Source organism: Dermacentor variabilis, chromosome 6, assembly GCF_050947875.1.
Source record: "Dermacentor variabilis isolate Ectoservices chromosome 6, ASM5094787v1, whole genome shotgun sequence".
Taxonomy (NCBI): Eukaryota; Metazoa; Arthropoda; class Arachnida; order Ixodida; family Ixodidae; genus Dermacentor; species Dermacentor variabilis.
Genome location: NC_134573.1, coordinates 111,101,019 through 111,124,345, shown reverse-complemented (window position 1 = coordinate 111,124,345; position 23,327 = coordinate 111,101,019). Strand labels below are relative to the sequence as shown.

At 44.7% G+C, this 23,327-nt stretch overlaps 2 protein-coding genes across 3 annotated transcripts in view; one reads left to right on the top strand and one right to left on the bottom strand.

Moving 5' to 3' along the window:
• RagC-D (Ras-related GTP binding C/D) overlaps positions 1 to 14,429 on the bottom strand; it is a 30,883-nt gene extending 16,454 nt beyond the window's left edge. Inside the window, exons 1-5 of one of the 2 annotated variants that reach the window (XM_075695458.1) lie at positions 14,339 to 14,429; positions 13,672 to 13,826; positions 13,430 to 13,524; positions 10,773 to 10,906; positions 7,377 to 7,576 (exon numbers count right to left, since the gene is read on the bottom strand). In XM_075695458.1, coding sequence (XP_075551573.1) covers positions 7,377 to 7,576; positions 10,773 to 10,906; positions 13,430 to 13,524; positions 13,672 to 13,826; positions 14,339 to 14,341 — 587 coding nt within the window. In that variant the 5' untranslated portion in view covers positions 14,342 to 14,429. Of the gene's footprint in view, positions 1 to 7,376; positions 7,577 to 10,772; positions 10,907 to 13,429; positions 13,525 to 13,671; positions 13,854 to 14,338 lie in introns of those variants that run through there. The other variant, XM_075695457.1, reaches the window with a different exon arrangement.
• Positions 14,430 to 14,435: 6 nt separating this feature from the next.
• botv (exostosin like glycosyltransferase 3) overlaps positions 14,436 to 23,327 on the top strand; it is a 44,200-nt gene continuing 35,308 nt past the window's right edge. The window contains exons 1-4 of the mRNA XM_075695454.1: positions 14,436 to 14,736; positions 15,124 to 15,288; positions 15,559 to 17,059; positions 18,800 to 18,901. Coding sequence (XP_075551569.1) covers positions 14,587 to 14,736; positions 15,124 to 15,288; positions 15,559 to 17,059; positions 18,800 to 18,901 — 1,918 coding nt within the window. The 5' untranslated portion in view covers positions 14,436 to 14,586. The remainder of the gene's footprint in view (positions 14,737 to 15,123; positions 15,289 to 15,558; positions 17,060 to 18,799; positions 18,902 to 23,327) is intronic.

Sequence of the window (23,327 nt, the reverse complement as noted above, 5' to 3'; positions counted from 1 at the left end):
AAACCAAAAAACAAAAATTAGCAAACAAAAAATAAAATGAAAATCAAAACTTTTATCACGAAAGCCTCATGAACTGAGAGCACAATTAGGGTGCAGCTTGAAACACCCACTATCAGTCCACTGCAACTTCACAGAGTGTAATCTCCAATCCATTATCAGAAAGCAGTATCGAAACAGCGATTTGGTAGGTTAACATGGTAGAAAACAAACAGCACGAAAGGAACACAGGATGAAGAAATCAGACGTCATGGGGACACAAAGAAGGAAAACACAAGGACATGATGCCCTTTGTGCTACTTTCTGACACTGCGTCACCTGCATTACTGCTTTCAGGTGATGAACATGAAATAACTTGCCCTACATTTTGCCACGTTCCAGTTAATCTCTATCTGCATCGGCATCACCTTCTAGATAAGCGTGCATTGAGCTTTGTGGGCAGTCTCCACACCCAGAGCTGCCCATTTTTCTGTCCTATTTAGTGCGTCTTTTCTGCTCTTGCATCTTTTTTCTGTCCCGCCTGTTCTACACCAACAATAATGCTAAGTAAGGCATCAATCCCACACCCCAAGTCAAGGTGCAGCCAGCAGACTTTTCGCCTATTCAACATACACATACCTACATACCTGCCAACCTGCAAACATCAAAATTTTTTTTAAATACTGCGGATATGGCTGAAGCGGGAAGGGAAAAGCAGCATGCATTTTTTTTAATGTCACCCTGAGCAAACACATTTTGTGGAATACATGTGCACCTTATTAACCTTTTACTTGTCAATCTTGATTTACACTTAGACAGCACGAAACCAGCAGCAACACATTATTTTCCGGATCAAAGTGACTTTTGAAGCTACAGTGATGCTGATGATGTCGCCTGCTCGAGGAAGTACACTGAATAAACTTACTCAAAGCAAGTACTCCTCTAGTACATGGTTTATTGCACAAGTATCATTACAATTAGTTTGGTGCATGCATTTTCTTGTATTCTTCTGTCGCTTAATCTTTAAAAACCTTAAATTCTGTCCTTCTGAATGATTTAACTTTTTGTAAAACTTGCTGCAATATTAAAGAAATCATAAGACCTGCCTGGATTTGTAAATTTTACGATGAAGTTCGCAAGAGTTGGCAGGTATGTGTACAGTAAAGGCAACAAAACCACACCAGAAGCGAAGGTGCTGTCAGACAACCTTCCTCCTGTTCGATGTACAAATGGCTATGACAAATGCAAACTTTCTGTTTATTTATGGTCCTCATTTGATAAAGCCTTATGTAGGCTGCAGAAACTACTACGGATTGAAACTTAAGAGATTGAGACTATAATAATAATAATAATATTTGGGGTTTTACGTGCCAAAACCACTTTCTGATTATGAGGCACGCCGTAGTGGAGGACTCCGGAAATTTTGACCACCTGGGGTTCTTTAACGTGCACCTAAATCTAAGCACACGGGTGTTTTCGCATTTCGCCCCCATCGAAATGCGGCCGCGGTGGCCGGGATTCGATCCCGCGACCTCGTGCTCGGCAGCCCAACACCATAGCCACTGAGCAACCACGGCGGGTGAGATTGAGACTATGTGCCCAGGCTTTGCAGAAATTGAGCTTTCTTGCAAATCCAGTGTCCCGTAAACTTTGGAAGCTGACTGCACCAAACTTTAGCTCCACATTTCACCACCTCCTCCTGTTAGCCCTTTCCGAGAGCTAGCCGACTTTACGTACTCTGTTAGTAAACAAAATGTGTGAGCACTTCCTGCATAGATATATTTATTTGACAGCCTTTGTTATTACAGTGGAATCTCGTTGATAAGATCTTCATGGGAACCAGAAAATAAAATGTGTCATCCTAAAATTGTATTACGCAAATCAAGATACAGAAAGTATGAAAATAGGTGTACTCGGCCATAAACTAAATAACAAAAGGTTCATGTGGAATTGAGTGATAGTGACATGTTGAGTGATAGCAACACTCGACACCACAAGCTGCAGCCAACACACTTATGCACAAAGTTAAAAGAGCTCATCAGTTTGTGCTAGACTATCTTCTTTTCAATGTCCGTAAAAAAAGTTTAACCGCCTTCTTTATCGTTGTTGTCTTCGCATCCCTACCAATATCAGCAACATCCTCTATCCGATTTGAAGTGGCAGTATGGCAGTGGCACTCTCCCGGTGGCGACTTGTCTGCACTGCAGCAGAGTCTGCACAGCTACGGACGCATAGCACACTGTTCGTGGGCCACTGGAATGTTACTTAAGCTAGTACACTGGAATATAAAGCCATGACTTTTAGAAATACCATTAAAAGCCCATTTCTACAATCATATCATCCAGTTCCAGGTGAAAACGCAATCGCAGCAACTGTATGAAAATACATTGCTCCTTTGGCATGTTAGCTGGGAAAAACAGAAAAACGTACTGTATTTACACGATTGTAAGTCGACCTATATTCTAAATTTGAAAATCTGAAGTGGGGTGGTCGACTTACAATCGAAACCAAAACTGCTGTTCCATTCATGGTGGCACCTTTAGAACGGCGGCGCTGGCGGGGAGTATCGGTTAGTTCATGGAAGAGCAGACGCCGCTCACGTGTTTCTCTGTCCCTGTAGCTCTTAGCTTTCTCTATGCTCTTAGTTTGACTAAAGGCATTGGTTTGACGCATTCGACTTGACTGCCGGCTACGTGCTACTTCCATGCTTGCTCAGTCGTCATGAGTGCTCCAGGCCCACTATTCATTGGGCACTCGTTCACAGCAGCATTCAAGAGGGCAGCCATCCTTTAAGCCAAAGAAACAAATCACTGTGCAGCGGACCACAAGTTCGATGTTTCTGAACTAGTGGTGCGAGAGTGGTGACTGCAGCAAAGCGAAATTTTCACCTGTGATGGCAAGTGAGGAATTTCACACGTGCCGAAGTCTGGACGCTTTCTGGAGCTGTAGCCTAAGCTTGCGGTGTACGTCGCTGAAATGCGTGATCGGTCCCTGCCAGTGAAGTGCGACACGGTCATGAAACAAGCCCGGATCTTCGCGTTTTAAGGACCTGCTCCACTGTGAACTTACACCAACCGGACCAGTCAAAAGAGACTCCTTGACGGCTGCGTGTGGGCTGCTGTTCCACAAGATGTCGTGGTGCAGTCGTTTGGCAAATATGGAATTTCGCTGGACGACGACGTGCTGTGGGACCATAGCAGCGCTGACGATGGCAGCACTAGTTAAGACGAGTAGTCCAGTGACCACGTCAGCTACTAATAAATTTTCTTCATCGAATGCGCCCTTGGGTATGCCCTTCTTATTTTTTTCATTGCTGCACGCGATATGGGGGGGTCGACTTACATTCGAGTCGACTTACAGTCGTGTAACTACGGTATTATCCCAAAAAAACATTTTATACAGAATTGTATCAACGAGATTCCACTGTGGTACATGACAGGTATGACAATTCAGATATGTCTAAATTTTGGACCAGCAACTGCCCAATCTTCTGGCCTTTTGAAACAGAGCCTAGAAGTGCAAGATGCCTCACAACAGGTACGATTTAAGAGCGCCATAAGCACAGCACATTGTAAAGATTGGTCCTGTTGCACCCAAAGGCCCCCTACTAAATTTCTATCAACAAAAACTTTGAGTAGTACTACAACTTAAATACAAGCCATGACACATTATGTACTCATCTGTATTGGCAGCCAAGATGCCTTGGCAGATAGGAGCATGTCTTCCATGACTGCCGCTAATAGTAATACTGCTATGATACTTGCAAGATCACAAACAATGTGGCCTTAGATGACTACAGGCCAAAAAAGAATGATAGCACAATCCTAAAATTAGAAATCTGACAAACACTTAAGGTAACAGCAAATGCGGTTGACGATCAGGCACCAGAATCAATGCGTACACCACTCAGCTGATCTTATTGCCAACACTTCATCTCGCATCACTGTGTCACGCGCACTGATAACACCCTGCATTTGTGGTTCAGTCAAGGAAGTTCAGTCAGCAAGTTTACTTGTGGCTTTCACAGGCTCTGATAGTGCAGGACTTGAGAGAAGCACAGATAAGGACACCACAGGCGCTTCCAACCACACGTTCATAAAATTGACCCTCAAGCGCACAAAGATCAAATTGTGGATTTTTGATGTTCCCAAACTGTACAATGGGTTACAAAGGATGCTGTAGTGGAGGACTCTGGATTAATTCTGTCTACCTGGGGTTCTTTAACGTGCACCCAAAGTGCAGTACATGAGCATTTTTACATTCTGCCCCATCAAAATGGGGGCTGGATATTGAACCCGTGACCACATCGGTGTAACATCATAACCACTGTGGCAGGTCTCAAATGCATGAGGTTCTGTAATTACATGTTCAAACACATGCAGATAGATTTTGATAGATCCTGTTTCATGTTTCTCTCTCATATTTCACTCTGCATGTCTATAAACATTTCGGCCTTTGAATGCGTTCCACAATGTGATAAAATGACTTGCAAAGCTATGGCTTCTATGGATAGAGGAAACTGCCGAGCTGCATATTATACAATGCCTAGCTTTTTAAGAATATTCAATAGACTTTTCAAGATATCTTTGGCTTTCTGATAACCTCAGTGCCATTCAAAGGCTCAGTTGCCATAGTACAGCAAGAAGTGTCAAACTTGGATTGCGATTTCCGTGGACTGCATGATAGTGAAAGAACCACACCTGAGACACACGCACAGGTGATAACTGTTCACTGACAGCTTATTAGAAAAGCACACACATTTATGTGAAAAGATGAGACATTATCTAACAAGATGGCCAGGTCAAGTATCTAGAATTGTGAAATAAAAAAAAAGGAAAAATAATCGACTAAGCTAGTTTAAAAATATTGAAAATAGCAAGAAAGAACAATAATAATTAGAGCTTCTAAAAGCTAATGTAATATTTTACGACATGACATCTTTTGTTACTATTCAAGATCTGCCATATAATTTGAAACATACCACTATTGAAGCCAGAAATTACCGAAATTTCATTTATTGCTCAAGATAAACATTAAAACAAGTGCATGCCAAGACGAGGTAGCGTGTTTCATAACCACAGCTAGAATTATCTGTACCAGTGAGATGTGTGGTGCGTGACATGGTGCGGTGGTCGGGATGGTCAGGAGCAGACGACAAGGAGTGCGCGCGCCGAGGCAAATTTCGTGCTGGAAGGAGGAAAACGGTGACGCCGAAGAGCGTCCGGCACGTGAACGCGCAGCACAAGAAAAGCAACTAAAAGAAGAAAAGCCAACCAATTAGGAAAGACCACGGGGCGTCAGGCAGCCAATCGGAGAATGCCTAATCGGCCAGAAAGAAGAAAAAGCGTGGTGCGAGGGGAGACGCCGGGAGAGTTCCAGGAAGTGACGCCAGGAGGAGGTCAACCACCGGACCGGGAGTTGAAGACGGGCCGTCGGGTTCCGGACCCGAGCCACCAGGACTTCACCCGACCGGGGCCTCCCGCCAGCTCGTTCCTGTGCGTCGCCCGTCTACCCGAGCGTGCCGCCAGCTGCTCAAGGCCGGTGAGCTTCTGTGCCCGTGGGCAGGACGAGACCAGTCGGGCTACGGGCCCGAGTTCTACGCCAGCTGCCTGGCCAGAACGCCGCCGCCGTCTGTCGTGCCGCCGGCTGCCTGAGGCCGGCGTTCAAGCTTCGGTGCCCGTGGGCAGGACGAGAGCAGTCGGGCTACGGGCCCGAGCTCTACACCCAGCTGCCCGGCCAGAACGCCGCCGCCACCGCCTACTCGTGCCACAAAGCCGCCTGCTTTACCTCTCCAAGCCAGAGCTGGTGTGCTCCGGTCGCCCGGCCAACCAACTTACACCACGACCTTTGGTGAGACCGGCGCAACTCCTTTCGTCAGCTTGTCGCCGCGTCGAGACTGTTATGTGTCCCTGCCGTCATGGCAAGCCCGGACTAGCGCCCTAGTTAACTTCATACTAGCCCCAAGTGTGTTTCTTATTGCTGTGATGTGTATTTGAGTCTTTCTTTTATGTTTTATATTTTCTTCTATTTATTTTAAGCCTTTTTTAGTTCCATTAAAAGTTTGTGTGTGTTCGAAACCAACGGCTTTGTCCTCAATTGGGTTCTCGGAGGTTCCGCCTAAGAGAACCGTCAGAACCTTTGAGTGCATGAACCTTTATCCCCAATTGGGCATCACAAACAAAAACATTTATGAAGTTTCATGAAATATTCATGTTATGGCGACCAACATTACAGTAGCCATTAACGAAATTGATTTTATGGTATGGTGAGCTAGTCGTGGGTCATAGTAACCTAAGCGATTTTAAAAAACTAAGAGTCTGAAAAATTGGTTAGTGACTGTATCTGCATCGTCCTGAAATGAGTTTTGTGCTAAAGCTGATGCAAACGAAAAATAATAAAATTACTAATGTCACTATGACAATTAGAAACAAGCTGTAAAAATCAGGCACTCTATGAAACAATAGTAAAATATGACAGGTATGAATGAATGAATTAATTTTGGGGTCTCACATGCTAAAACTATGATTTGATTATGAGGCGCACTGTAGTGGGGGACTGATGAATAATTTTGACCATCAGGGAATCTTTAAAGGGACACTAAAGTGAAAAATGATTTCTTCTGCATCCGTAAATTACCGTTCTACAACACCAAAAACACCACTCTTACAACGATAAGACGTTTGGTAAGCCAGAAAAAGCGCAAGAACGAAATATAGGTGGCAACGCCTACTTAAGTTCCCGCAACTGGGGGGCTGTGACGTCTTGGATTTTAATGGCATCTTCTAGGGCCTTCTAATTGTATATAGCGGTAAAGATTTAGTACATTGTGTTCTAAAGGAATCAAATATTAAACATGGCAAGTTTTGGGAACCTGTATTCAGCCAACGCGGGCCAAATGCGAAAACATACTTTGGTATCCCTGGCGTCACGCTGACGTACCGGCACGCACTGGGGTTTCGGTGCGAAATTCAAATACTGATACTTGGACCTTCATTTTCTCATCTAATAAACTATTTTTTTGAAGTGACTGCCTACAGGGTTCTCAAATAATGCTTCATTAGGCTACACTGATTTATTGTTTCGCTTTAGTGTCCCTTTAACATGCCCCCAATGCATGGGACACAGGCGTTGTTGCATTTTGCTCGCATTGATACGCGGCCACCACGGCCGGGATTTGATCCTGTGACCTCGCGCTTAGCAGCAGGACACCATAGCTGCTAAGCTACCACGGCAGGTAAAGCTGGCAGGTATGCTATTCTTTATGTGTGTGCGTGTTTTCGTGCAACAAACAACCAGTGTTCAATTGGCACCTATGTCTGTTTCTCATCTGTGCGGTCTGCCTCACTAAAGTGCACTTCACTCGTGGAAGCTCTACAGGGGCAAAAAAGTGCCATGTTCACCTGAGCTGGACGCTGTCAAGGCCCCTGTCAGCAAGGTCGTCTGTCGCCCGCTGGTGGATATCTCTCTGGATCTCAATCTTGTGGTCGTCCGAGAGGCCATCCACTTTGTGAATGAAGACCTCGATCTTCATGTCTGGATTTACTTTGGTTGCCATCACTACAGTCTTGTTCAACTTCTGCAGCGCCTCCATATAATCGTCCTGCACGTTTGGATTGCATGTCGTGTTAGCGCATATTCCATTTAGTTAGACTCACTGCACAAGTCACACCTAAGCAGAAGTACATGCAGACAAAAGCTGTCAAGCTAATTTCCAATTAGCATTACCAGATATTGCTAAAGACATTGGCAACAGATGTGAATACATGATCATACTGTGCAAGACTATGTACCCCTTTTGCTTCAATAGACCAATTTCATTTGTCAGCACTTCCGTGTGTGCGATACGTAGGACTGGCAAACTTATTGGCGATGACTAGGTGGTGAAAGATAGCAAGAAAAAGCTACAGAAGTGGGAATGCCAATGATGATGGGCATAAACACTACAAAGATAATTGATGGGCATAAACACTATAAAGAAACACCTCTACTGTGAGAATGTAGCAAAGGACTCCAGATTAAGAATGAACACCAGTGATTTTTCAAAAAGCACAGTAACCTCAACATATGGATGTGTTTGCATTGCAGTCCCACTGAGCACAACAATGGCCACGGGGCAATGACAGGGAACAGAATGAATCCAACACACTATAGCAGTTGAAGCGAGACAAGCATGGGAGCCAGAAGCTTTCACATGACAGCACTGTACTGATTATGTGGTTTTAAGCAAAAGAAACTACTACAGCCAATTACTACTGCACACAGTTGTTCCTTTTGAGAGCAATAAATGAGACACTTTACAGTGACGGTAGCCACCTGTACATTTTGCTAAGTAACCTTGTATCAAGCTCGTCTGTTGTAAAAGTTTTTTTGCACACACACCTATGCAATCCTTCAAGGTTAAAACAGCAGCATTTGAAAATAAGATGCTGCTGTGTGTTCCCTTTAATTACAACAACAAGAAATGTTGCTATGAATGCAAGCCACGAATGCGATGGGAGAGCGTTGAAACGACTACTGTACTAGTTCTCGATTAGACTTCAAGGAAAATCTTCGTTATAGCGAGAAATTACTTTAATGTCCGATACACCTGATCTATGAGGGATGCTCTAGTACAGCGCTGGAGGTTAATTTCAATGACCTGGCATTATGTAGGGATGTAAATGTAAGACAAGCGGATAATGCAGTGAATGGCAATTTCTCCTTCTGGAATGCCATATAAGAAACATTAATTGAGGGATGGGAAAGACTGACGTTCACTTTCTCCACTTGAACACCATCATTTCTTGTCAAACAAACACACAGAAAGTTCTGAAGTCCATTCTAGACTGACTCGTGTGCTTTCTTCTAGTGTCCTACTAGAGGTACAACGTAACCTCAGTCCGCTGAAATTTTCACATTTCATCCATATCGCAATGTAGCCATAGACTGAACTAGTGACCTTGCCCTCTGCACGAGCATGCCATGGTCGTTGAGCCATCGTTGTAGGTTGCAGCAAGCAATAAAGATCTCTGACACTGTGTATATATTACACAGGGCCAATAATACATAAAAGTGAGTTGCAGAACAGTAGTACTTAAAAAGTCCGTAAGCTTCTGCGGAGCATTATATTGCCAGATAATTCATTAACACCTCTATACCAAGTTCTTTTTTTATTATACAGAATCTTTTTTTGAACCAGAATGCTCAAAGAGGCAGACATTACTTGAACAATAAACTGATATGCACAATGGTCCAATTTACAAAATCTCACGAATTATATTTTTTAAGTGATTACTTTGAAATTTAGGAACTGCAGCTGGCGAGTTTCAGGGAAAACACGGGGAGGGCGGGAGGTATAAATTCAAGACGATGAGTAAAACGAGAACAAGGTAAAAGCTTTTACCTTGGTCTTGTTTTGCTCAGCCGGTGAGTTCGCAGGACATGCACACCTGGAATGAATTCTGAGGATGGCATGACTTTCTAGATGTGCACCATCAATGTTACGGTAAAAATGCATTGTTATTTCTGTTATTTTTTGACAAAATGCTGTTTTACGCACTGCAGTACAAAAATAACTGGAACGCCATTTCATCGCACACAATGGGAATGAACATCTCGAAATCAGTGTCTTCCTGAAATTTCGTCCCAAGTGTATATGCCTTGCGAATTCACCAGCTGCAATTTGTAAGTTGCAATATGTGCCATAAGGTAATTAGTTAGGAACCTAATCAGCAAAATTTTGTTAGTTAATCAATTAAGCATTTCGAGCAAGCAATGTCCACCTATGGGTAATCCAGTTCAAGGGCTAGAAGTCAATCATTTAAAATTTCATGGTCTGAAAGAAACACATTGTATAGCAAAGAGCCATACAGCTCATTGCTAAGAAGGCGTGAGTCAGTGATAATCATCCTTGAGAGGCACTAGAGCTAAAGTAAACGAGAGAAGAAGGGGAACCAAGGGGCTCCGTTTTGTTAATCATGACCATATAAAGCCAACAATCAAGCCAAGCAAAGCATTGGGGAATTAGCTGTAGTTGAAATTGAAACGTAGAAAATAAAAAAAAAGGGAAATGAACGCAGACAAAAACAATGTGTCGCTGATGGGAGCTGAACCCACAACCTCCGCCCCATTTACACATTATTTCCTACATTTCAATTTCAACTACAGCTAATTTCCCCAATACTTCCTTGGCTTCACTGTCTGTTAGCTTTACATGGCCAGAGCTAAAGTAGTAATTCAACTATTAATGGGTATCCAATCACTTTTACTGATAATGTAGCTTTCATAAGGAAAAAAATAAGGTAAATGTAAGGCAGGATTGCCATGATCACTGTGAATATACAGCACCAATTTGCACTGCATAACATGGCCAGTTTGTGGTTAAAAAACTGCAGTCAACCCTTCATAACAAAAGTGTTCATTCATGATGTTGCATTTCAACATTAGTTTCCCACCTTCCTGTCGGTGCTTCTTATGCAATGGTGACTTTGTGCAGACCCCGGACTTAAAGCAGGCAGGAGCATCTGCCAAAGAATGAGCTCCAAGCTCGCGGGCATGGCTACATAAGAAACCCCATTTGTTACAGGTGATTTTAATTATGGAAGAACAGTGTGGCTGCAAAAAATCATGATTTTCTTTGCACGTCACTTATTAAACATATTTTGAGGTTTTTCTAGAATGGTAGTATAACATCCCAGGTTGATTCAATGTTTGTCTTTCAGAGATCCATTATTGACAAGATTTGCTTAAACATCCACTGGACAATAGTGACAGGGTTAAAATTTCAAAGGGAGTCTACCATGTAATGGCAAGCATACCTGAGCATCAATTACGAATACAAGTGCTCCCCAGCCATCAAAGACGCTCTTGAAGTCAGACACCTGGTCAACAAAATCAACCTGGCCAGGGATATCCCAGATGTCCAACTTGACAAATGAGCTGTTTGATATGTCTGAAAGGCAGAAAAGTTTGCAGCATGTAGCACACATCTGTAAAAAGACGAGATATTGAGAGAACCAGGCAAAAGAGCAGAAGCTTTGGCACAAGTATGCTTTCAACTACGGCGCGTTTGGAGGACAGGACACAGAAAGAATGCACACAGGACAGTCGTCAATCTTCAACTGAGCTTTACTGCATAAAAATTACATGATTGGCAGTTGCTGCACAGAAACATTAGACATATTGCCACAGAGCACTTCGTCGGCACAAAAGCAGATCATCATGTCTCACTTCACTACTGAAAGTCCTGATCTGCACAAGATGAAAGAGACAGTTTTAATCCCGCTATAACTTTCCACACTCTTCAAATCTGCAGACTTCGATACTTACTCTGCAAATATACCTCTTCTTTTCTCGATAAATTAAGCGACACGGTGCTAATGCAACCTTCTTTTGTTATAAAAAATGCCTCACACAATTTCTTCTTTTTGGGAGCCTTGAAACTTCCTAATATACAAGTGTCTTTGTACAATGGAGCACACAGGCACCTTTTGCAATTGTCAGCCAAGTGACCCCCCCCACTATGAAGCCTGCACATTTGCTCGATGCTCCCTCAAACGGTCATTAACACACCGACCAGTCTGGCCAACGTAACATTTGCCACAGGAGAGCGGAATGCGGTATACCACCTCTTTTTGGCAGCTTACAAGGCAAGCAACATGCTCTTTTGCGAAGGGCATTCACAGTTCACTGCATGGCACATACGAGCCAATTTCTCAGAGGTGGAGAAGACTATGGGAACGCCGCACTTTCCAGTCACTTTCTTGAAGCGGTGGGAGAGGTTGTGCAAATAAGGCACCACCACAGGCTTACTTGGCCGTTCTTTCTCAGTTGCCCTGCTCCGTGCACCTGACCTGGCTGCCTCAAACTGGCAATAACGCATCTTTTTTTCTGACAACGGCTCGCTCACCTGCCCCGGTCACAAGCGGCGAGGGCCGCATGGTTCGGCGGGCGAGTGGAAGCAGCAGCTGCGCAAGGCAGGACGCCGTGACAAAATGTTTGAGGCATTTTGTATAATAAATGAAGGAAAAGGTTGCATTAGCACCCCGTCACTTAATTTATCAAGAAAAGAAGAGATATTTGCGCAATCAGTATCGAAGTCCGTGGATATGAAGAGTGTAGAAAGTGTTATAGCGTGGTTAGAAATGTGTCTTTAATCTTGCGCAGATCAGGACTTTCAGTAGTGAAGTGAGACATGATGTTCTGCTTTTGTGCTGATAAAGTGCACTGTGGCAATATCGTTTCTAATGTTTCTGTACAGCAACTGCTGCTCATGTAATTTTTATGCAGTAAAGCTCAGTTGGGCGACTGTCCTGTGTGCATTCTTTCTGTGTCCTGTCCTCTAAGTGCGCCGTTATAACCATACTCCATCAAGCCAGCAACCAACTAGCCCATCCAATTTGTTAATCAACTATGACCGCGCAACAATGAACAAACTGACCCCACTAATGACAAGTCTTTGCTAAATTAACAACCTGATTACTTGCTCGACTTAATTTACATGCATACCATCTAAAAAAACAGCTTCTAGCAAGCTTAAAACATGACTGTTTCTGGTGGCACAGTTATCCATCAAGCCAATGAGTACTAGGAGCTGCTTACTATGCCTAACTGCTAAACATTATAAAAAGGCTATGAGTCTGCAAAGTTATGACAATGTGAACTATTAAATTAATATAAAAAAACCGGGCATGTTAAATGCCAGTGGCATGCCAACATCATCTTTTAGTGAAGTGGTGACAAAGGTGGTTATATACATCAGGGCAACGAAGGTCAAATAGTGGTTGCTTAAGTTTAGAACACAGATGCGTACAGCTCTGAGAGGGAGAAAGTCAGGCTGTTTACATAAGCGTTGACCATATATAGAAGAGGGTGTGCACCCAATTTTACCCCACTTTTGTGGCTCCATGGCCAGGAATGTCAATGTTGTTTGACATACCACTTTTAACATTAAGTCAAATCTACAAACTGTTTTAAATTTGATAGTAAAGGGGGTGCATTAACATATTGTAGTGTTAATGCAGTAGAAGCTACAGTTGTGAACATTGTATGCATCTGCAAGGTTTTGACAAACACATGAAATCCAATCCAGCCAGCATAAAACAAGACAGTACACCACCATGCAGGAGACCCTCCCTATCACTTCAGGTGCCCAGATAATGGGCTGCATTACGAGCGCAGTAAATGAGTTGGTTGTTACTAAGTGCAAGTGCCGCCTTGTCTGATTCTGTCATTTCTAGCTTGATACTGCTGTTTTCCATCAGAAATGTGCATTGATCCAGCCCAGCTGTAATTTCTATAACTGTAGCATTCTTCTAGCTCCACAGCCACCCAAGTTGTACTGGGTTGCAGTATTCTAATTAGACTAAGTTAGGGGTGGTGACAGGCTGCTGCGCTTCTGTATTTGGTGCGTGCACGTATTCACTGAAGACAACAGAAGTCAGGGCAGCGTAAAGAAAATGGGGCAATGTCATACCATTTCGAACTATCTTGTGGGTGCTCTCCAAGAACAGAGTTTCATTTGGTGACATTTTGTGAAAAACCACCTTCTCGATGGATGATTTCCCGCTCCTGAAATCCACACAGAAAGGGCAAGAAAGTCGTGGTCCTACAAATGTGAACTGATACATTGCATAAAAACAGCAAATGAAGAAAGAAAAGCCGCTAATGAGGCAGCGTGAAAAGGAAGGACCGGTGAGGCGAACTCTGCTCGCTTACCCTTTGGACCCCATGAGGAGGATTTTTCGTTTCCTCGCACATTGCGTGGCATGTGTCGGGTCGCCCTCAACGTCGTCGGGTCCATAGGCATAATCACGCGGCAGGGACCCGACGTGGTAGTTCGACGAGTAGCCGTCTTCGTCCTCGGCGAAAGACTGAAACGACATCGAAGCGACGTCAAAGCGCGGCCGTCACTATCAAGCTGAAATTTAATAGATCACTAGATGCAACGAAGCCCTCTTTCGGGTGTGCAAACACTGCCTCACACTGGCAATAACGCCTCTTTTTTTCTGACAACGGCTCGCCCGCCCGCCCCGGTCACAAGCAGCGAGGGCCGCGTGGTTCGGCGGGCGAGTGGATGCAGCAGCTGCGCACGGCAGGACGCCGTGACAAAAAGAAAGAAGCCGAAACCGGCGCCAAAACCGAGCGGCACTGCAAGATTACGCGTCTTCGCTTTTGTACCAGGCAACTACACACAGGACGGCTGCAGACAGCCTCTTTCGCAGGCTACTGCCGTCACCGCCGCAGTAAACGCCCAGGCCCGCACAATCAAGCAGCAAGCGATCGAAGACGCAGCACGCATAGGGAGTCAATTACGCCTCACAGTCGATCACAACTTTCACAAACGTGAGGAACAAGAAAGAAACGGCACAGGAGCGAACATTACCATCAGCACAAACCGTCCGCACACCTAACCATCATATGACAGGCCAACTCTCCCCCACTTGGTCCACTGCGGCCTCACGTGATTCGGCGAGAGGGGCGAGAGCACGGTGGCGAGAGGAAACATGGCGGCGCCCATGTCTCAATAGATGCGGTGCACTTTCTCATCGGGAACCGATGTCGTTCAAAACATTTTCTGCGAGTTCTTCCTCGCCCCGAGAAATCCGGAGACTCGCACCGAAGACCTGAGGAATGGCCTATCACGGACGGTGGCTACAAAAATGCCTCAATTACAAGCCTGTGCGGGCGTGGTTTGCCGGAGTTGGGACGACAAGATTCATACTGCTTGCTCTTCTCGCCTTAGTCATCGTGTCGCTATTTATGCATTATTACATTTCAAAGGTAATTTGTTGCTATCATTTGTTCGTATCCCTACATTATTTTGCGCATGGGGAATGCCTTGTTTCGAAATTATCGCCCGTAACTGCGTTTACATCGTATGGCGTGTTCCCCTGCACAGCCTGAGTGTGAAAAAGGTTGCTAGTTATCCCGTTTTGCTTTAAGTACGCAGAGGATGAGGGCGCAAGCTTGCATATCAACGCAAAGCAAAAGTGCTTGTTTGTGCATTTTGCAACAGTCGCCCAACGCACTCTTTTTGTTAACGATGACAGCGATGGTCTATCGATGATGTTTTGACCCTCTGGTTCTAACGCTACCTAAATATATCTGTAACCGGTTGCTGCTTTGCATTTTTTTTTTACCGAGCATTCATTTCGAAATTCGTTGCAGTTTGTGGGCACAGTGGATACAGCGACAGACCTGCAGAGGCGCATCCAACTTGACGATATTCATGTTTTAGAGGACCTAAAGCTGAGGATTGAAGAATTCCTTCGGATCAAATTGTCTGTGAGCAGCGAGCTTCGAGACCTGGAAAAGAAGCGACAAAGACTGCAGGTGATCGTAATGGGACCTCAGTGCCTAATTGATGTCCTAGCTGACCGAGGAATGCTGTAACAAAAGCTGAGCTGTGCAATAGAACTCATGAATACAGACACGTTTTCTTTCCCATTTAATCACTCAAGCACAACTTTCGCCATTTGCTTTCTCGGGACATGCAGCTAACCAGTGTTTGCAGCAACAAGTCATTTTAAATATTTGTCGTTACCTGTAACTAACTGGTTGTTGTGCATGTTGTTTATATTTCCTTGTGCTTCTTTTTGGCAGGCTGAAATTTTCACCTTGACTCAAAGTGTCGAAGAATCAAAGCGTGGCTACACAAAAAACCGCCTCGAACTAGACCGCATCAAGCTTTCCTTGAAACAAGCCGCCTATGCGCGAGAAGAGCTGGAAAACCGAAACATACCTCTTCTTCGACCACCTCTGAAGCTTCTGACTGGAGAAGATGCACATCAACTGTACCTGCCAACACCAGAGCCACCAGAGTGCCAGATGCATTCGTGCTTCGACTACTCGCGCTGCTCCCTGACATCTGGCTTTCCTGTTTATTTCTATCCTACTGATGACTCGGTCCTGGAGTTGAATGTGCGTGCATCCCTTGCCCAAATACTTGACACTAATGTTCACACCACATTTGATCCAAGTGCTGCATGCGTTTATGTGGTTATACTCGGTGGCCACTTGCCATCGTGGTCAGTGGCAAGTTACCTTCGGCAGCTGGCTCATTGGAATGGCAGTGGACGCAATCACATTGTAATCAACCTGGGCAGCACCACCATTCTCAACGAAAAGCATGTGCAGCGGGCCATCGTGGTGCAGTCATCTGCAGGGGCGGTGACTTTCAGGCGAAAATTTGATATCACAATAACACCACCACCTTTGGGCAAGGAACTAGCACACCCATGGGAGTCGGCGCCGGTGATATTGCCCGCACGTCGGCGCTACCTTCTGAGCTTCCAAGGAAGGCTTGCACATGACACCAACATCACCCTAGCAGCCCGCGCAAACGAGATGATTGTCAACGTTCTCAGCAAAATGTTGCAGGGCTTCGACAATGAGTTGAACTTCACTTTCGGCTGCTTGGCAGCTGAAAATGCATCTTCTGTGCCAAATGACTGGCTGCTGTGTGGCAACCACTTTAGTCGTGCCCAGCTGCTACGAGAGTCAACATTCTCAATTGTCTTTGCCCCTCCGGCTGACTATGTATCGACGGCCACATTCCTGGTGCGCATTCGCGAGAGTCTGCAAAACGGGGCCATCCCTGTTATTCTTGGTGGCGATGCCGTCGAGCTTCCATTCTCCGAGTTTGTCGACTGGTCACGAGCAGCGCTCTTGCTGCCACTGGCACGGGTCACTGAAGTCCACTTTATCCTGCGGACCTACTTGGACGCTGACATCGTGGAGCTACGGCGCCGTGGCCGCCTGCTTTGGGAAAATTATCTGTCAACGACGTCTCGCATGATCAACACGGTGCTTTCTCTCGTCCGCACGCGGCTTGGGATTCCTGCTCCACCATCACATGAGGAGCCATCGCCAAGTGTGTTTAACAGCACTTTTCACCCACTCACCATTGAAGCTGCACCCAACACGGAGACGGATGAGATGCTAGGTCCCATTGAGCCACCATTTCCCTCACTGACATACCAGAGGAACTTCAGCATCACCCTGAATGACCAGGCAAAAGTGTGGAACGAAGATTTCGACCCACACACTATGTACCCATATGGGGTTCAAGAGCCTATTCTCCCCTCCGAGGCAAAGTTCATGGGTGAGTTTGGGAGAACAGGTTGAATTCCATTTTTTGTATGTCTAATGCTCTGTTATTGAAAAAAGATTTAACATTGGGTCTAAGATTAGTAATGGTATGTTTCTTGCTGAAAAAAATTTTAGCTCTACATAGGGGATAGCATTACGTTGGTCTGGGGGTGTCATTAAAGGTATAACCCTTAATGTAATTTTGCACAAACATGTGGCATGGATATAAGTTAACAGCCAACTTTGTCTGTACTAAGCATTTCAGTATACATTGAACACACAGCCGGCAAAGTAAAATTTTTGGGCTTGTTTGAACCAGTTACCAAAATTTCAAATTATAGTAATTTGATGGTAGCTTTGTGAGTGTGATCCATCCATTACATTTTCTTCACTTCTGTTAATAAATGTAAAGTACATAGTGCAGGCACTCACAACTTTGGTAGGTTGGAATCCTGACCTTTTCAGTAATGATGAATAAGTAGGAAGGCAGTCTTTTTTCTGCCTGGGGGTTCAAACATGTTACACAAACGTGTCGCTCTAAAACGTGTGCTTGTGTAGAAAAATCTGTGCTGTGGTGTCAGCTGTGTGTTAACCTAACCTTAGCACTAGACCACACTATTTTCATTAGATAAATTGTGCCTTCAGTGCTTCCTATGAAAAGCTCAGTTTTTATGTGATTAAATAATCTGCATTTTCCCACATATTTGACACCTTTTTGGAACACAAGGTACGGAGTGCACAAAGCTGCCCAAGGAACTCAAGAATGCAGCCATTGGCTGGCCGTCTTTGCTAATATGTCATCAGACTCATGACCATAGCTGAGATCGGCTGTTACAGATATTTATAGCATAAAAGCTTTTTTTTTTTTTTTTGTGAATACGGGTCCAGGTCTTTGTCTCATAGGGAAACTGCTTACCTAGTAGTTTGCATCAAACAAGCATTCCTTTGCATCATAGTGACAGCAAAACAGTGAAAGCCTCAAAAATGGATTACGGCAGCCTTTTGATGATGAGATAATGCACTTCCTTCTCTTTATTATCATCACTCCTCTCCATTTCTGTCCCCCTTACCCAGTGCAAAATCGAAGGCCAGAGCAATCTGACCACTCAGCCTTTCTGGAACTAAATTCTCGATCCCTCTGGAGTAAGGAGTGCACAGAACAGATGCGTCCTCTTGTTGAATAAGGCTTATGGAGTGGCGCTGGTTTTTCATACTTAGGGCTGCCACCTGGCCGGTTTTTTCCTCGCGATACTGGCTGCTGGTTTGACCCCATACTGGCACCGCAGTTGCCGGTCTTCCGGTTATTTCCTGGATCAGCACATGTGTGCGTGCCTTTCAGTGAATTCAATCACAGCCAGCATTACTAGAACCAAGGTCAGTTTGTAAATTCCACTTTAGAATGGCCTGGAAAAGTGGCATTTCTTGCTGGGTTTGTAGATATGCCTTAGGAATAAATCATTTGCAACTGTAGCACAAAAATTTTAAAAAGTGCATCACATTTTATTCATGCTAAATAAATATGGGGCATATTACCACATTTTGTTTGCATTTTTTTCATGCACTAGTACCCCTCCCTCCCGAATCAGTGGTGGATAGATTTTTCAGCAAAGGCGGCGACCCTATTCATACTTGCAAAATTTGCATCTTCCATAAATGTTTCAGACCCTGCATAAGAAAAAGAAACTTGAATATTAGTTCCTGAAGTTTCATATTCCCAACCAATCTTTAAAACTGAATGTATTTTCATTTGCAGGCTCTAGTTTCGGCTTCAGGCCGGTTGCTCAAGGCGCTGGTGGCTCTGGAAAGGAGTTTGGGGAAGTTCTTGGTGGAAATGTTCCCAGGGAGCAGTTCACAGGTCAGCACTCTCTTGTAGTCACCTACCACATTCAGTAAGACTGCTGTAGTGAAAATTTTGTATGGATAACGAGTAGCCAGTGAAATAAACTGAACACCCCTTTCAGACAGAAGCTAGAGAATGTGATGAATGTTCATAGAGAAAATTGGAACACTGAGTCCTAGAAGGAGAAATATCACAACGCTTACATGCTTTACTTTTTGCCAGTTGCCGGTTTCACCAGACTGCCACTGTCATTAGGTTTTCACTCTCACGCAAGGCATGCTTGGTGTATTGGAAACTTTACAAACGTCGTCACCAAATTGACAGTGATGCAGCTGTATCGGATCCTTTATGTTCATGTGCTTTTTGTTAGTTTCTTTCATCTCTGTTTAGTCCCTTTGTACTGTGATGCGAACAATGTTGTACGTTCTTGAATTTCTTGAATCTGTGTTGTCAACGAACTTTCTGTAATGTGTGGTGAGACATGCATGAGTAGCTGACGGACTTGAGCTATAGAATTAGTCTTGGCAATTGACAACTGGGCTCACTGCTATTGTCATTTGAGTCTTTGCTGTCTGGGCACAAGTTCGCCCCATAAAAATTTGAATTCATTATTGAGTAATTCTGGAAGTAATTCTGCTCCTTGACTGTCACTGTGCCGTGACAATATCTTAGCAAGCTAACAATGAAGAAATGAGTTGTCCGTAAGCTGTCGTTATAGGGATGGGGTTATTGAGACCTTCAACAGCGTCTGCTTGGAGCTTCAACCACGTTGACCATTGAAGACTGTTTGGCAAGGTAGACGAGGTGATGTAAAAACAACTAACGGAAGTTTAACACATTATGGGTTAAGACAAAAAAAAAAAAAGATACAGAAACGTTCAGCGCGTGTGCACCTGCACGAAAGGGCAGAGAAGATGTGACTCCACGTGGTGGCTTTTTGGTTTTCTTGTACCCTCCACCATCTGGGCAACCTCATCCTCTCCAAGTTGCTCTCTGGTAGAGGGCCTTGTCAGGACCCATCAGGTCAATCCACACAGAAAGAAACTACTCCTTGGCGTAGAGGGGGTGAACGTAAACTACGTTGGGTCAACCCACACAGAGGGACACGGAGGGAAACCACTCCTTGGCATAGAGGGCATGAACGTAGGTCACGTCGGGTCAACCCACACGGAGGGGACCACTCCTTGGCATAGAGAGGTTGAACGTAGGGCAGAGGAGAGTAGAATTTGTACATTCTGCGCATAATCCCATCGCTCACACCTGACGGACAAGTCTTTTCATGTTGACAAGCATGATGATTAGGCATGTCGTGTCTCAGGCGTTTGGCATCTGCTCCGTTCATTGCTGCTCAAAGTGAACTGTAACAGCCTGCCCCGCCGCTGTAGGAGATCCTGATGGGTAAGGGACGACATTCGCTGGCCAGAGGAATGACGCAGGTCGGTGCTTGTAGTTATCGCTTGTCCACAGGTCTCTTGAGCGCGAAACACTATGGGCATTTTCCCACGTCGCTCAACATCTTGGTCCCAGTCTATATGCTTCAGAAGAGTCTGCAACAGTTTCCCATCCATAGCATGTGTCTTAGAACTACACCGAGACTCAGTGGCTCAGTCAACAAGCACGAGACAAATTCTTTCTGAGCTCCACCAGGCCTACTTCCTACTCAAAACTGACAGTTTTACAGAACTGACAGCAGCACTAAATACACACATAAGTTTGTTATACGCTTCACAAGACATGACTCAACTCAAATGCATAATCCAAAATAAGGCCCTTCCAATCCTTAGGTTAGGAAGCAAAACACGAATTTCATGAAACGTTTGAGGCTGATTCTCGATCTAGGGGCTTTGACTTAAGCCATCAGCATTGCCATTGAGAGTCACCTTTTTAAAGCGCATCTCAAAAGAATATTGCAGCAAAGTGAAGCTCCGGCACAGGAGACGGCCATACCTTTGTCTGGAACTATTTGAGAGGACAATGATACGTTTCGATGACGAACCTCAAGCCCGCAAGATAGGAAAACAATTTTTGAACAGCCCATACGAGATATGCACACTCTTTTTCAGTAGCGCTGTATGCCTGTTCTTGACTAGTGAGTTTCCGACTTGCATAAAAGATGGGGTGTTCCTCCTTGCTCTCTCCCTTTTGGCTTAGTAATATGCCCATGCATCGCTCACTTGTATTGCATTGAAACACAGATACCCTTGTGTAGTCTGGCGATCTTAGCATGGACTGACTCGTCAGCACGCACTTCAGGGCATTGAAGGAGGATTCTTTTCTTTTCCTCCCAGAGGATACTCTGTAGCTCAGTTTTTTGAAGAGCATCAGTTAGAGCGCTAGCTAGTTCAGAATACCTAGGGATGTACCTCTGATAGTACCCGGCGACCCCTAAGATCTCATATCTGTCTTTGTGTGCGCCTGTGGGGTATCTCGTATCGCATAGATAGATCACTTCCATTTGCGCTATTTGGCATTTTGGTGCCTTGACGGTTAAGCCTACTTCACGCACATGGGTCAACACTGCCCTCGGATGTTGCATATGCTGTGACCAAGATGCAGAATATATTGTGACATCATTTAAGTAAGGCAGGGCAAACTCTTCCTGTCTTTGCAACACTTTGTCTATAAGGCCTGAAAAACAGTACGGTGCTTTCAAACTGAAGCTTAGGTCCTTAGGGCGGAACATTCCCAACGGAGATGTGAAGGCGGAATATCTTGTAGCCAACTCTGTGAGTGAAACCTGCAAGTAGCCTCGAACTAAATCCAGGGTAGAAATGAATCAGACGCCACTAACTTTCTTAATGCACTCTTCAATGTTTGGTATAGGATAAATCTGATCTTTAGTGATCGCGTTTAGCCTGTAGTAGTCTATGCAAGGGTGTGAATCCTTACCTGGCACCTCAACGAAGATCAAAGGCGAGGTGTAATTGCTCTGACAATGCTTGATCACACCTGGAGTAAAAATTTTTTCCACCTCTGCATCCATAATCTCACATTGGCACAGCAACACTCAATAAGCCTTTGAACGTACCGGTTCCAAAGAAGGGAGTTCGATGTCGTGTGTAAGAAGTGATGTCCTTCCTAGCCTATCTACAAATAGGTCCTGAAATTTTTCCAGGATTTCCTGCAACTCCATCATTTGTTCAGGCTCCAGCTGTCCTTTAGAGACTATTTCCCTAATTAGTTGTTCTCTAGCCTCTCCGTTAGTGACTAACACGAGCCCCAGAAGCTCTACCGGAATCTCTTCAGGAACGTTTATGTGTGCGGCAACTGCTCTTCCAATAACTTGGCTGCTTCCACTACGGGGACCTCTGCCTGTGCAGATCCAAACTCCTGCAATTCCGACATGGTGGCATTCTCTATCTCCGCTTTCTGAGGTTCCGAACAGCCATCCATCTCAGTTAGGGCCATTTCTGCGACTGCTTTTGCAGCTAACTCACGAGTTTTCGATCTCGTTAGTGCCATCACGTTGGCCTCCTTGAAAATTAAATCTGAGCTGACCTATTTGAGAACAGGTAAGGGTACCTTGGAGGAAGCATAGGTGACACGGCAGCTTGAGTCTCAAGTGTACCAAAAGGACCTTGAATTGATACCTTTGCGATTGGAAGACATGCACTGTGAGCTTCTACAGTTTGCTTAATCCAGACGCATTCATTCGAGAACATCTCAGGTTCCACATAAGAGCTGTGAACCACGCCCATAGTAGCCACAGAGTCGCGTAGTACGCGACATGGATTTCCGTTTACTTCAAGGTCGCGCATGTACGGTTTGAGCAGCTTCATGTTCTCGTCATGGCAACTGACCGATAAAAACAATGCCTCTGCCTTCTTACACTGCACAGCAACGTGCCCTGGTTTGTGACATTTGTAGCAAAGAAAGGGTTTCTTCGATTCCTTTTTTTTTTTTTTGCTGCTTTGTCTTAACTTCAATGGTCCCTTCTGACCAGGAACTATACATCTTGAGGCACCCTCAATCATAGGCTCGTGCTCTCTTTTTTTCGGCCTGGGCTTCGGCCTGCCAAGCCTGAAACTGTGATAGCCTTTTCGACTGTTGCTGACTCATGAGCCCGACACGTCACAAGTTCCTCGGCTGGTTCAGCGGCTCGCTACCATGTTAATTCTGGCCTATCTTGAACCCAGTATGTCATGCTCTCAGGTAACCGTTTATAAAATTGTTCAAGTGCAAAGCACTGAACCTTTGCATGATCACTGTAGGCCTTTTGTTCCTTGAGCTATTCCTCCATGTTTGACGTAAGCTTACGGTATATGCAAATTCTGTACAGGACTCATTCCTAGCCTTTTTAATTTTGTGGAACTTCTGCTGGAGTGCTTCCGCTGCCAGCCTATACTTCCTCAGCAAACTGGACTTCACCTTATCGTAATCCTCTGTTTCTTCTCTGGTTAAGCAAGCGTTTATGCCTGTTGACTCACCCAGTAACAGTGTG